Source organism: Nicotiana tabacum, chromosome 10 (genome assembly GCF_000715075.1).
Source record: "Nicotiana tabacum cultivar K326 chromosome 10, ASM71507v2, whole genome shotgun sequence".
Taxonomy (NCBI): Eukaryota; Viridiplantae; Streptophyta; class Magnoliopsida; order Solanales; family Solanaceae; genus Nicotiana; species Nicotiana tabacum.
Window position 1 is genome coordinate 100,470,858 of NC_134089.1, and position 14,470 is coordinate 100,485,327.

Here is a 14,470-nt window from a genome sequence, read left to right on the forward strand (position 1 = left end):
GTTATTTTTCTTTTAGTAGTTGTTTTGCTACACGCTCTTGATACTCAAGCTCCGCCCCGACTCTAGTAGGTTATTTTCTTTTGTTTCTCCTTTTGAAGTAGTTTTGATTGTTAAAAGAATAAAAATATACGTTACCTTGAGAAAGAAAATTTGAACTCAATAGCTCGGGGTTAGTTAGGTTAATCGAGTTAGTAATGTTTACTTGGGCCCAATATTATGAGTAAAACGGAAATCTTTAAAGTGGTTATTGATAAAAGACTAACAAATAGTATAAGCTATCTTGCTATCTTGAGAAAGAGACTTTTAAATTTCAATAGCTGATTGTTAGCTAGGTTTAATCGATTTCGAAATCTTTACTTTGAAGTTGGAACTAATGTTATCATATTGTATATTATTCCTTATACGGTAGATGTAGAAACCAAATGAACTCGCGCTCTTTTTCGGTGGAAAAAAAATGGAGCAATTGCCTGAAAATTTCGCTCTCCCATCAGTCTTTTGCATTGGAACGACACACAGAAATAAGAAAAAGTTCGAATGGAGATGCGGGGTATCGATCCCCGTACCTCTCGCATGCTAAGCGAGCGCTCTACCATCTGAGCTACATCCCCAATTGTCAATACACCCCTGTAAATATTAATCAATATTTCTTCATAAAGCTTTTGATCAATCTCAATAGCTTAACATGTAGATTATAGTTTGACTTAAACAAACTTCTATCTTTTTCAAGCATCTTTTAGTAGCTCTCTTTGGATTTTCATTCGCTTGCTAGTGTGTGGTGGTGGTTAAGAAAGAATTAACGAAATGATCATAAAATATTGTTAATGCATGATCCCAACCATTAATATGAATATGAATTTGGCACTTGCAGCCCCCTAGAACTCCATTGGGGCAAATTTAGTAATGCTCGCTGTCACTGGACAGTGATTTGAAGTCTCGCTGTCCTAATTGAAGGACTTATATAGGTAATAATATGTCTCTTGTTCTTGTCATCGTTTCGTGCAAACAAGAATCAAATTGAATTTCTTAGGTGATATGTATAATATCACAACCGCAAATTTGATGCTCCAATATATGATATAATATTCTATCAAGAGAAAAAAAAAAAAAAAAAAAAACAGATAGGCGGACGGCCGAATATATAGGTAAAGTGAATTAAAAATCTCAGCTGCACTAATTTCGTTTCGATCATAAATAATTTACTAACTAGTCTGCATCTCACACTTATAATAAATAAATAAATAAATAAATTGTTCCTCCCTTCGGTCCAAGTAATCTTTTGGCCTTTTTATTTTGATCCAAAATAAGTGCTCTTTTATATAATCAAAAATGAATTAACTTTATTTTTTCAATTTTTTTCTTATTTGCATAGCCCAATATGTCAAATTAACAATATACAAATTTAATTAAGGCGAAATACATAAACGGCTCCTTTAAGTTGTCCACAACGATCAAACAGCCTCCTCAACTGACCCATTTACCATTTAAATACTTCAAGTGACTATTAAGTGTATCAAGTAAACACATGTTGTTGATGAGGCATACGCGTGTTTGCAAACAAAAATTTGAGCGCATGAAGTCATTTTTTAGCCTAATTTTATTTTTCTTTGAAAAAAAACCAAGAAACCTTAGAGCACCGTAGTAGCTAGCTAAAACAGCTGCAACTAAATCTTTCTTCTTCCTTTCTTCTCTAAACCACCTCAACCCCACAGTCAAACCGTCATAGAAGCGAGGAAAGCCAGCCATTAAAGCTCGAACTAAGCACCGTAAATTACCAGAAACTGCAACCTTTCACCACAAAACTCTATTATCCGTGACCTTCAGAGCTCCGCCTAGTTCCGTCGACCTAAAATTAGTTCCAAACCCAGCTGAAAGAAGCATCAAAAATGTTGTTGCTGCGAAAAACCACAATTTTTTGGTCAGTCCTGTCACCCTCATCTCTACCATAAGAACACAATTTCTCCACCCTCTTTCATCTTCATCAGCGGACAATTTTAAAGATAATTTTACACCAAAAATAATAAATTAGAAAAAAAAAGTGATATAAGCCCAAATTCTTAATCAAGAAAATAATGGAGAGAGAAGAATGAAGATTCGAATAGATCATTTTTTTTAGCTTTGCTTGGAGAACGAATTTTCCGGTGATAAAGATCACATAAGAGGAGCTTTTCCGGCGAGGTCCATCAATGATCCCTTAGTGGGTTCTCTATTTGGCTAATCTATGTTATTTTATATTTGTATAAGTTTTAATTTATTGGGTGGATTTTGTCAAAGGCATGGGATGAGGGATGAGAATGGGAGCAAAGAAGAAGATGAAAGGGAGGGGGGAAAAGAGAGAGGGGGGTGGGTGCGTGAGGAGGGGGATAGCGCTCGTTTTGATAAAAGTAAAGGAAAGGGGTTTATTTTTCTTCTTTAGATGTATTTTCTATTTTTGTTAATTATATGTGTTTTTTTATTATAAATTATACGTATCGTACTTTAATTGGCTCATTTGACTGGTCATAGACAATTGTAACTCATGCATGTGGTCTGATGCACTCGGATGTTTAGTTGATACACTTAATAGTCACTTGAACTGTTTAAATAATAAATGGGTCAGTTGAGGAGGCTGTTTGATCGTTGTCCAGAAGTGTGCCAAATAATAAAATGTCACTTATTATGGATAGCAAAGAGTAACATTTTTATGACAAATACTCAATAATATAAATTTAACGACATATACTTTGATACTAAAAAGTTACTAACCATAGAAAATCAAATGAACGGAGTCGGTGGATTAATGCCTGGGCAATGTTTATTTCCTTTAACAGTCAAATCTGCTCTATAAGATTTACATTGTTTCACATTTAGATTTAAGCAGGTTTCTTGTTTATCTATGAATATAATATAAGGTGTACATATATGGAATCCTTTTTTCTAGTTTCATCTACGAGCTGAAACTGTGCTTGTTTTGCCAGTTTACTCTCTCTAAAGTTGACAGACTAAACCTGTGTAGTAACATGTCAAGCATATACTAACATGAATAATCCGTTATATAAAAGATTACATTTTATACATCGATCTCTGTATTAAGCAAGCTCAAAATCTTTATTTTGCCCCGTTAATTGCTCCCTCAAGGTACATCATCATTTGGAGGGGTCTTTGGAATCTTAACTTGTAAGAATTTGTGATCGCCACTCAAGAATGCCTCTGTTTTTCTCCAATCTGCATTTTCAGGCAGTTCAATCCTCCGAACACAGCCGTATTCCCACCAATTTCCAGCTCTCCAGTCCTCTTTTTGTTGCCTCAACTGGCCACTGACCACTAAAACTTTCCCATCTTCAACACAAACACGAATGTTACCCTTACCAACTCCTGTTTCAGATATTAACACTGTTAATTCCTATCGCAAGCCATAAATATATGCAAGTATTAAACTTCTTGAAATATCGCTGAAATAATCCTTATTCCCAAGTCATCTCATTGAGGACAAGGTTTCTTTGTCTCAGCGAATAACTAAAAGAAACTATGAGTTAAGTAATTATACCTACAACTCCATATATATAGAGGCTAATGTTTTGTGGACCTGCATCCAATGGCGGAGCTAGAAATTCTACAAAGGGTGTTCAAGGTTTTAGATATATATATTTATAAAAAGTATTTTTTGTCGGGAATAAACCCCGTAAAAATAGTATTCACGGTATTAATGATAAACACAAAATACTAAGTTATGGTTAAATCAACAAGAATAGAAATGCAACAATAATGACACCAAGATTTTACGTGGAAACCCTTCTGAATAAGGGAAAAACTACGGCCAAGAAGAGCAACTGATATCACTATAGCGAGGAATTATACACTATGTAGTAACGAGTACAAATACTCCTAAGACCACTACACACTCAAAAGAAATAAACATTTTTTTGCCTTTTCCACCTCACTACAATATCTCTCACACTCTATTTTTCTTCACAAACTATTTTCTTATAGTTTATGGAATACCGTGCTCTCTCTCTTTCCTCTCTTTGTTGGTGTGTAGAAATGAGAGTTAAAACTCTCCTTTTATAGCCAAAACCTCACTCTCTAAAGCCTACAATATTTGACAATTTGCACACCCTTTTCACAATTTCAACAAGGTTGGCTACCAAACCAAACCAAGTCAATAAAATTGGCTACCAAATCATACCAATTCAACAAGGTTGGCTACCAAACCAAACCAAGTCAACAAAATTGGCTACCAAATCATTTGAATGAGATGGACACCATATCAATTTTTGACCTATATACATAGTATAATTTTCCGAGAAGCTTCTTTCTATATATGTGGGTACACCACTGCCTGCAACATAATTGTTGCAGTTTTTGGCGGACCATAAAATTCTCAAATAAGATAGACCTCATTGCTGATTTAGGATGGATTTTTGAGTTTAAACTCTATTATTTTCTGGTGGAACCATATATGCATATATAAAAATTAAAATATATACATACATAAAGTCAAACAAATTATGAATGTAGAACTTGAAAATAAATAATATTGGAAGCAGTCACCTGGTATTTCTGCTCTCAATAGATAATCTGTCTCTGTTTGTGACCAGTCAACTGTGCACTGATTGGAGCTGCGGGCGTTGGACAATAACACATCTGAATCAAATTCCCACAGTGGAAATGCATCTGAAGGATCAAAGAATTTTCCGAACAATAGTGGACTAAACAGCGAACCTTCACACAAGAAATCTGCCTTGTGAGTTGTTGAATTCATGGAAGTTACAAAAACATCTTCTTTTAGTGGAACACACCATTTCTGTGGGGTTGCTTCTTCAAATTGAACTTCAATCTGTTTGTAACTGGTCATTGAAAATTCAAAGAATGAAAATGAAAAGAAATTTGTATTCTGTTAATAATGCTGGACAGAGAATTTGAGACTTCAATCCTCCTTATGCTATTAGTCTATCAGGAGGTGCCTATAGCTAGGCAGAGAACAAATTCTCGTGGAAAAATGTGCTGTAAAGATAAGGGAATATATTTCTTATCTAGAAAAATGAGAAAATTACTTGTGCAACACCACAGTAAATGAGCGGCAATCGTTGAATTGATATGACGTGGCATAATAAAATAGCTAACTGTTTGTCTTATAAGAGTACTTGAAGTCGCATGACCTATAAAGTTGTTGACATGTAATCATGATATTACGGGTTTAAGCCGTGAAACGTGAATACAATTTGCTGTAAAGATAAGGGAATATATTTCTTATCAAGAAAAATGTGAAAATTACTTGTGCAACACTACAGTAAATCAGCGGCAGTCGTTGAATTGAGACGACGTGGCCTAATAAAATAGCCAACTGTTTGTCTTATAAGAGTACTTAAATGTTCTGGTAATTCTTGGTTTGACTGGTCCTTTTCAATTTCTGGTATTAACCCGGGACCTTACTACGAAAGGGAAGTCCATTTTGTAAGAAATCTTTACATTGCCCGTGCATGTAATATGTCTTTATATTAACATTGCGCAATGGAATTCTTTAAACTAACATTACATATATATACATTATTAATGTAGTTTAATTGATGATAGCAAGTTAGTTTACTAGATTATAGGTTAATAATTATAATATCATAGAAATTAATTCATAATTACTTTATAAGTAATTTGATTGTATAAATATTATTTTATACGTAAGGGAATAGAAGCCAAACTCTTGTAAACAATGAAAAATAAACATAAAAATGTAAGCCATGTAGTGAATAGTGATGAAGTGAAGTGTGAAAGGAATACTTGAAAGTGGATTAGGACGTTGATGATTGTCATGACCAACATATTTTCTTTCAATTTTCTCTGAGATTTCTTCATTTGTGGAATTAAATAAGCTTTAACTAAATGGCATTTGCATATCCACTTGGTCCAAAAAGCAGATGGTATTTGTCAGATTCATATTGGAAAATTCATGTCCATAGCAGGTTGGAATCCACTACTCCTTTTGAATACTGAAAAAAGCCACTTTAGGAAAGTGGACTAACGCAAGAAATTATAATAGTGTTCATTCTTTAATATTTGGTAAAATTTAAACACATTTAAATATACATATAAAATATATTGAAATGACTTCATATATATCACATAAAATATATATACTACACACCAATTATCATCTTAAATTGTGACCCTCTTTAACCAAATAAATAAATAAAATAAGGTGCATGGACTGTATAGAATTTTTTCATAATAGTTACTAAACCTATAACATATGAAATAAAATGAATCACAGGCCATACATGGATCTCTTCAGCGTCATTGTCGCATTCTATTGCAAGGGAAATTCAAAGATTTTTTTTTTTAAAAAAAAAGGAAAAATGGATTGAAGAAAATTATGTAGAATTACACACAGCAAGAAAAATGCAAAACGATTGGTAAATTTTGTTACAGCATCTCCTGAAGAACACAAATTCACTTTTTTCACCCAAAGAATTTCTCGGGTCAACTTCATGCCCCTCCCTGACCCGCACCCATTGCATGTATAGTTAATTGTATTTAGCCTTTTGCTTGATCTGGTTTCATATACAAAACCCCAAGTGAAAGAATTTATATTTCTTTTTTCTTTTTGGGTGCGGGGCCTAGTCTTTGAATGACACGTTACATTGTAATGTGATTATTCTTGTTTGGTTTTGGGAGGTGTGTATTGAATTGACGAGTTTTTAATTTGATCATTCGCAAAGAAAGCTTCTTGATTTTTATTTTTATTTTTTGGATTTATGGAGTGTTGTGTTTGATGCCACTGTATTAAGTTTTTGCATGAAAAATTGGAGGTGAAGTCACAAAGATTCTTGTAACAAAATTTGTGATTAAGACATTTAGAAGTGTGAATTATTGTTTCTTTCGAAGATTTGTTAAGAGTTGGTAGGTAAATTCAGCAAAAAGTTCAGCTTTTTGTGGCCTATTAAGTTGGGGTTTATCTGAAATCATTCATGAAAAGCATTTTCTACTTCTTTGATGCTGATTCAAGGGCAAATGGGTGTGAGAGTAGTAGTTCATATCTTTGTAGTATTCTTTCTGCTTTTCACTTTGGTAGCAGCAAATCCTGGAAGCAAAAAGGACTCAGAAGATCATTTACTTGCCAATCTCATTAGCTTTGTGGAGATTAATAGAGACGTGGTACTGAACTTTCTTATTTTCTTTTGAGTTTCAGTCACTCTGATATGCAATCAAATGTTCCTTTTAAGAAATTTACTTAATTGGTCTTTTATTGTTCTTCGGATAGGATACCTCTTCTTGACTAGCATTAAGGAGAAGTTAAGCATTACTTGATCCCTTGTAGGAGTTGGAGTTCTTGATGTTCAGTTCTTATGTTGTCGAATGATTTTCATGCCATTCAGTTCGTATCGATTAATGAGAGCATTTGCTCTTCTCTGATACTAGGACGGCCTATGCTTGATATTTCAAAGTTTTATATCATCTAAAAGGGCAGTCCGGTGCACAAAGCATCCCGCGTTTATGGAGGGTCCGGGAAAGGGCCGCACCTTAAGGGATGTGATGTAGATAGCCTACCCTAATGTAATCATTTGTGGCTGCTTCCACGGCTTGAACCCGTGACTTTTAGTTTACTCGGAGACAACTTACCTGTTGCTCCAAGGTTCCCTTCTAGTTTTATATCACTATAGCCTTTCCAATTTTGATCTTTCATGTCTTTGCTTCCTTCAATGGCTCTTTATTGCTTTCCTGCTGCCAATTTTCCTTTATATGGGTCTAGGTTTATCTATCATAACCAAGCACAAATAAACCCTTCAAGTTCCCTGTTGTTCCAACTCGCTTGGACCTGGATTAGCATCCATAACTCTCACCTATGACTCTCCTGAAATTAATTTTTGGTAGATGTTACTAATAATTATTTGATCTATACATGTTTGAGAATGAGCATTCATCACAAAGCTTGATCAAATCTCCTGGTGCAGGTTGAGCTATTGTGGTTGAACTGTAGGATAGAGTTAATACGTGCTAATGAAGCTGTTGAAGATCTTGAGTATTATGTTGCAAAGGAAGATTCAAGTGGGAAAGACGAAGTCCTTCTTGACAGTAGGTCAGAAAAACATAAGCATGTCAATGTCATGCATCCGCTGGTTAAGCAAGCCCTTCTAGGTTGTTTGAGGGAAAAAAATCTCTTGTTTCTTATATGCGGAGAGGAGAAGGGCTCGTCAAATTGGTATACCAAGTGTGTGGAGTGTCTCCTTTCCTGGCACCGAGCTCCTAAACGGCGAAAACTGAAAGCAGCTGCTAATCCACCACCTGCTCCTCCTAATTCAAAGTCATCTAAATCAAAAGATGACAAAAACTCAAAAAAGAAATCTGCAGGTAAAGGGAGTATGAAAACAAGCACTCCTGTGGTTCCTATTATTGCGGCTGCTGCTGCCGCATCTGTTCTTATTGCAATCCTGTGTATATGCTGTTGTTGTAAGTGTTGTAGGAGATCGAAAAAGGGGTTGAATGATGAGAGACCTCTTCTTAGCTTAAGCTCGAGTGACTATTCATCACATAAGTCATCTGCTTTAGGAGCTTCATTCAGTAATCATTCAGTCAATTACAATCCCCATGACGATTCTAAGATTGAGATTGGAAGGACGGGCCCCACTGGAATGCCTCCGTTGAAACCTCCCCCTGGTAGGATGATTCCTTCCGAAGCTCCTGCTAAGGCAGCCCCAGCCCCAGCCCCACCCCCACCTCCGCCTCCAGCAAAGCCATCAACTCCCGCACCACCTCCACCACCAGTTAAGCCTATTGGGCCACGTCCCTGTGCCCCTGGACCTCCCCCTCCACCACCTATAAAGCCTGGTCCTCGACCACCACCTCCAGGCAGTGGTCCACCTCGGCCACCTTCGACGGGCTTGAAGCCACCTCGACGTTCTCCTGCTGTTCCAAATGCATCCGCAACTGGCGCAGAAGATACCGATGCTTCCAAAACTAAGCTTAAGCCTTTCTTCTGGGATAAGGTTCAAGCCAACACTGACCAATCAATGGTTTGGGATCAAGTCAAGGCAGGATCTTTCCAGTAAGTCTATTCTTTTCTTGCTTGAATGCAGCTTTGAATTGTTTTAATAATAGACAGTGAATATCCTTTAACAGGTTCGATGAAGAGCAAATAGAGAGTCTATTTGGATATGCCTCTGCTGATAAAAAGAAGAATGGGTCAAAGAAAGAATCCTCCCAAGGTGCTTCAAATCTATATATTCAAATTATTGATCAGAAGAAAGCACAGAATTTATCTATTCTTCTTAAAGCCTTAAACGTGACAACTGAAGAAGTTTGTGATGCACTGAAAGAAGGTGATCATCTGTTCCTTCTTTCACTCCTTCAATATGTAAAAATCAAAGAACCACTTAAAAGAATGTCCCCTTTGGCACTATATTGGATAAAAACCTATGTTGTACCTTATTGACTATTGAAAGTTTCCCTGATTCAGAGAACTGAATGATTATCTAGAGGCGTCTACGATCATTTGAGATCATTAACAGATAAATAATGTTTGCATGTGATTGCTTTAACATGCGTTTAACTGAAGAGAAGAATCTATGAAAGAGGAGTGCGCAAGATTCATCTGCACATTCCCCTCTCAAGTGTTTCAAGATTTTTGGGCCAATCTTTCTTTTTTATTTTTACTGGTTCTATAGTAATTCAAGAAAAGCATTGTGCTTAACTTATTGTCCATTTTCCATCTCCTTCATGCCAATGATTGAACATTTTTAAAGGTCGTCAAAGATTTAATTCTAGTTGTATGCCATGCTTCTTTGGTGAACTATTTGCATGCCTTAAAATACATGGGCCAATATAAGCTATCAACAGCGTGTGTGGACCCGACCAGGTATATAGATTGCTCTCTCTGTACCTATTTGAGGTAAATCACGCTATCAACCTCTGCTTCATTCTTGATCCATAAAGGTTTATTTGCTTTTGTTTTCCATTGTTAGTTGTCAAAATGTTCCGGGAATTGTTTTTCCAAAAGCCTAATTACATGCATGTCATGCTTACTTATCACATGAGTTTTTGCTTTGTTATACTGCCTCACAAACTAAAACGCCTTAATTCACTATTGCAGAGATTAGTTGATATTTTTTAAAATGGAACATCACATTAATGATTGATATGAAAGTGTACTCAAATGTGAAACTGAAATAGTTGAAACGGTGTTTCTCATTTAGAGTAAGAACTATGTAAACTAGTGTTAGGTTTTGAAATTCGAGTCATTGGGGAAACTTCCCAAAAAGTAGATAAGTAACTTGGGAAGGAAGGAGTTCTACTATTGATTGATGTTGGTCAATTTTCTTTTTTATATTTTTCAAATAAGTGCTCTTTGCTTTATTAATTCAGCTAGAAGTGTGAGTGTGTGACATTGCCTTTTCCCCTTTAGTCTACGGAATCTAGTACTTCTGGAAACTCCCTTCCAGAGTAAAATCATGAAATGTATTCAAGGAAAAGATATCTAGCCTTTCTGCATTTTGTCTAGTTAGATGACTGGTTTTTGTTCATGTGAATAGTTGTCCTTGCGGCACCCTTTAACCTTTTCTGCATGTACATGTACTTTCAGAGCAGCTTTACTACTGCAATTAGCATTTTATCTGCAAAATCACATTCACTTTTGAGGCTTTGCCGAGAGCCTTACCTTGAAATGGTTACATATTCTAAACCTAATGTCAGAATAAAAATAAGAAGTAGCAGTTTCGCTTAGGGTAGCACAATCACAATGATTATACTGTCAACATACGGTTGCTATTTGCTGTCAATTGGTAAAGCATTGATGTGCTTGTATGTTAATTAGGGTGATATTTCTTAAAAGTGGAATGTCGTTTGTTGTTAAGAGTTTGTAGCTACCTAAGCGTGACTAGTGGTTTAAATTTACTCAGGAAATGAGCTTCCTTCTGAACTCATACAAACTTTGCTTAAGATGGCACCAACAGCGGAGGAAGAACTGAAGCTAAGGCTCTATAGCGGGGATCTTTCTCGGCTTGGGCAGGCAGAGCGGTTCCTGAAAGCATTGGTTGAGGTTCCATTTTCATTCAAGAGGCTAGAAACGTTGCTTTTCATGTGCACTCTTCCGGATGAGGCATCAATTATTAAAGAATCATTTTCCACCTTGGAGGTGAGATATTGTTTTCTTGATTACTATCCACTTTTGGGTAGTAAGAGTGAAAATTATAACTTGTTTGCGGTTTTCAAATTGGAAGAAATACTCTGAAATTCTCTAGAACTCGTGCTTAGAAAATTTTTGTCAACCCCCCCCCCCCCCATGAAGTTCACTGTTTCCCCTGTTATATGTTATCAGCCAAAACCCAAAGTAACCTTTAGAAGTAGAAAAGATAACCATACCCGACCTTGGTTGAAAGATATATGGAAATCCACCTGGGAAAGCGCCCATAGTTATCATAAATGATGCTGATACTAGTAAGAAGAATGGGTTTGTGAATTGTGCATCTGCACAAGGCTTACTATATAACAGGTGTTGCCCTGCATTTTACTCTGCTTTATTGTAGTTGTTACCTGATTATTTTTCCATTCCCTATGTTGAAATTAAAGCAAATTTATCATGAAGCTTGGAATATCAAATATTTTATTTTGACTTTCATGATGGAAAAATAGCAGGAGTATTTTGGAACTTCACTTAACAGTTACTGAAAATATGGTCCGCCCTTACTTTTAGTCAAGCTTCTATTCAGAAGGTTAACTCATTTGCTGTATGCAAGTGCGACTCAGTTTTTGATATCAAAAGACACACTTCATTTTGAGCTAGTGATATATGGTTTGATGCTTATTCTTTATAGCTGATGAAAGTCCGATGAAATAGTTCTTACTATATAAAACATAGAGATAAATTTTCCAATTTGAGAATATACATTGTTCACTTGCAGGGCAACCGGTTTCTTCCTTACACATGTTAACAATATGGTCTGCATCTGCTGAATGCACAATTTATGCATTAAGGATTTTCTGAAACACTACTGCTCCAGACTTATGTTTGTAGAAGTTCAGTTCTTTAAAATTCCTTTATCATTGGTATTTGATGCATGTGCTATTGTGGTCCAGGCTGCTTGCGCAGAACTCCGGAATAGCAGGCTGTTTCTCAAGCTCCTTGAGGCTGTTTTGAAAACAGGCAATCGTATGAATGATGGAACATTTCGTGGTGGTGCACAAGCATTTAAACTTGACACGCTTCTGAAATTATCGGATGTAAAAGGAATAGATGGGAAAACTACATTGCTGCATTTTGTTGTTCAGGAGATAATCCGCTCAGAAGGTATACGAGCTGCTCGTGCTGCCAGGGATCAACGGAGTATGTCTAGCATCAAGTCCGATGATCTACTCGAGGATTTGCCTCAGGATTCAGAAGATTACTATCGGAGTACTGGTTTACAGGTTGTCTCCGGTTTGAGTAGTGATCTTGAAAATGTGAAAAGAGCTGCAATTCTAGATGCAGATAACTTGACAGGCACAGTGGCCAAACTTGGCCATGCACTTATAAAAGCGCGTGATTTCCTAAATTCAGAGATGAAGAACATAGATGATGAAGATGGGTTTCACCAGACCATGAAGAACTTTGTGCAGAATGCTGAAGGCGAAGTCATGTCGTTGCTTGAGGAAGAAAAGCGAATTATGGCTCTTGTTAAGAGCACGGGTGATTATTTCCACGGAAATGCTAAGAAGGATGAAGGTTTGCGATTGTTTGTAATTGTAAGGGATTTTCTGGTTATATTGGATAAGGTATGCAGAGAGGTGAAAAATGCTCCAAGAAAGCTAAATAGCACACCAAGGAAAGAACATGTAGCCGTTACAACTTCAGAATCCACTCTTTCACCGCGACCTGATCAATCAACCCATTCACCACGACCTGATCAGCGTCAGAAGCTCTTTCCGGCTATCTCAGACAGGCGAATTGATGATTCTAGTTCGGATGATGACGCTCCTTGAGTACATTTTTCCCAACAGGTACAAGGTACCTAGCTCTTTTTATTTGTTTCCCTTTTGCTTTCTTCTATTTTGCCTAGCAATAGGAGACCTTCTAGGATGTTGAGGATAATATATATCCGCTACCTAGAGTACCTTATTTATTTATTTCATGTTATGATTTGCTTAGGGATCTGAATACAAGTACAACAACAACAATCATGCCTCAATCTCAAGCAAGTTGAGGTCGGCTATATGAATTTGTATTGTCCATGTCGCTCCATTTAAGCCCGTCTCAGTCCAATAACTGCTTAGGAATCTTAGAACATGGGCTAAAATATTCTTTCGTTATAGAACCGGGGCGTGGTAACATGGAAGAGATTGACTCGTTGCTTGGTAGGCTAACTTGAGCGGAGCAGAGACCTGAGAAAAGCTATGCCTTCAGAGATGATCTGCTACATGGCTCTACATCAATGTACCTAAAAAGTAGCTAGGATCATTCAATTTATTCTTTGTAATTATTTTTTGTCAATTTTGTGCTGATAATTCTTCATTCGAATGGAAGTAGCCTGTGCATTATTTATTGATCGTGTTTGCAAGAGAGAAGATGTAAATAGTTTGTTCCGCCACAGTCGAGCACCACTTCCAGACCAACATTCGCATATCTTTTTGGGTTTACTTTGAATCTATCGCATAGGAAGCCTTTGTTGTGATAGTGATCAAAGGTTTTACTATAAGATAACTGCATGGGAAGTTCTTGGACTTGTGGTTATATCTATTATCTAAGACATCAATTTTTTGAGACACTTGAAAACTTATCAATTTTTAAGACAAAAATGTTAATATTGGAGTAGGAGGGACACCTTTATGCTTAGTATTAATGACATAATTTTCAAAAATCCCAAAGTTTTCTTATTTACATAAAGTTTCCCCCTCCTCCTCCTCCCCTTGTTCCTCCATCGCTCCTCTCTATCCTCCCGCCATACCTTATCCTCAAGCATTTAGGGAGATGTTTTAAACATAGGGTAATTTTCATTCCTATACCATATAGGAAACTATATTACCAAATATGTTCATAATTTACATATTACCCTTCATGCTAATAGTATTTCTACAAAATATAGATCATGCATTAAATAAGGAATCATTGTAGCTGTATGCTTCCTTATTTAGGCGAGCTAAAATTGGGGGATTAAATATTCTTCCAGATCTGCCAAACGCAAATCACTCACATTAATCTTTTTTGTCAGTTTCATTTCAAATTTAGCGTCTCTACATCAAACAAAATTATTCTTCTACAATTCAAAAACGAATTGATCATTCTTCTACAATTCAAAAACGAATTGATTATTCTTCTACAATTCACAAATCAAAAACGACTAAATCTTCTAGAATTCTTCTACATCAAACGCATTTATGTCCAAATTTCAGTAATACAAAGCAAAGGAAAAGAGAGCAGCAATTCCACCATTAAAAAGCTTTGAAGCTTTGAATTCAAATTTGGGTTTTCAAAAATTATTATTTGTTTGGATTGGGTGTTGTTGCAAATAATTGAGAATATGATTTGGAGTTT

The 14,470-nt window shown here is 36.2% G+C and overlaps 2 protein-coding genes and 1 non-coding gene across 5 annotated transcripts; 1 reads left to right on the forward strand and 2 right to left on the reverse strand.

The window, feature by feature from the left end:
- Positions 1–535: 535 nt before the first annotated feature.
- On the reverse strand, positions 536–608 carry TRNAA-AGC (transfer RNA alanine (anticodon AGC)). Its single transcript has one exon. It is a non-coding gene; the product is annotated as a tRNA-Ala (tRNA).
- A 2,237-nt stretch (positions 609–2,845) lies between these two features.
- On the reverse strand, positions 2,846–4,993 carry LOC107829670 (21.7 kDa class VI heat shock protein-like). 2 transcript variants are annotated; one of them, XM_075223150.1, is made up of 3 exons: positions 4,528–4,993; positions 3,524–3,589; positions 2,846–3,351 (listed from the first exon to the last, which is right to left on the reverse strand). In XM_075223150.1, exons 1-3 carry the CDS (start codon positions 4,829–4,831, stop codon positions 3,110–3,112), a joined length of 612 nt encoding a protein of 203 aa, XP_075079251.1. In that variant the 5' UTR covers positions 4,832–4,993; the 3' UTR covers positions 2,846–3,109. The 2 variants fall into 2 exon arrangements, with proteins under 2 accessions (XP_075079251.1, XP_016512615.2); XM_016657129.2 differs by lacking the exon at positions 3,524–3,589 and having other exon boundaries at positions 4,528–4,982.
- Positions 4,994–6,213: 1,220 nt separating this feature from the next.
- Positions 6,214–13,480, forward strand: LOC107829671 (formin-like protein 5). 2 transcript variants are annotated; one of them, XM_016657130.2, is made up of 6 exons: positions 6,214–7,125; positions 7,923–9,013; positions 9,088–9,287; positions 10,863–11,098; positions 12,040–12,939; positions 13,088–13,480. In XM_016657130.2, the coding sequence occupies exons 1-5, from the start codon at positions 6,964–6,966 to the stop codon at positions 12,919–12,921; spliced, it is 2,571 nt and encodes an 856-aa protein (XP_016512616.2). In that variant the 5' UTR covers positions 6,214–6,963; the 3' UTR covers positions 12,922–12,939; positions 13,088–13,480. The 2 variants fall into 2 exon arrangements, with proteins under 2 accessions (XP_016512616.2, XP_075079252.1); XM_075223151.1 differs by having other exon boundaries at positions 6,532–7,125; positions 12,040–12,946.
- Positions 13,481–14,470: the final 990 nt, after the last annotated feature.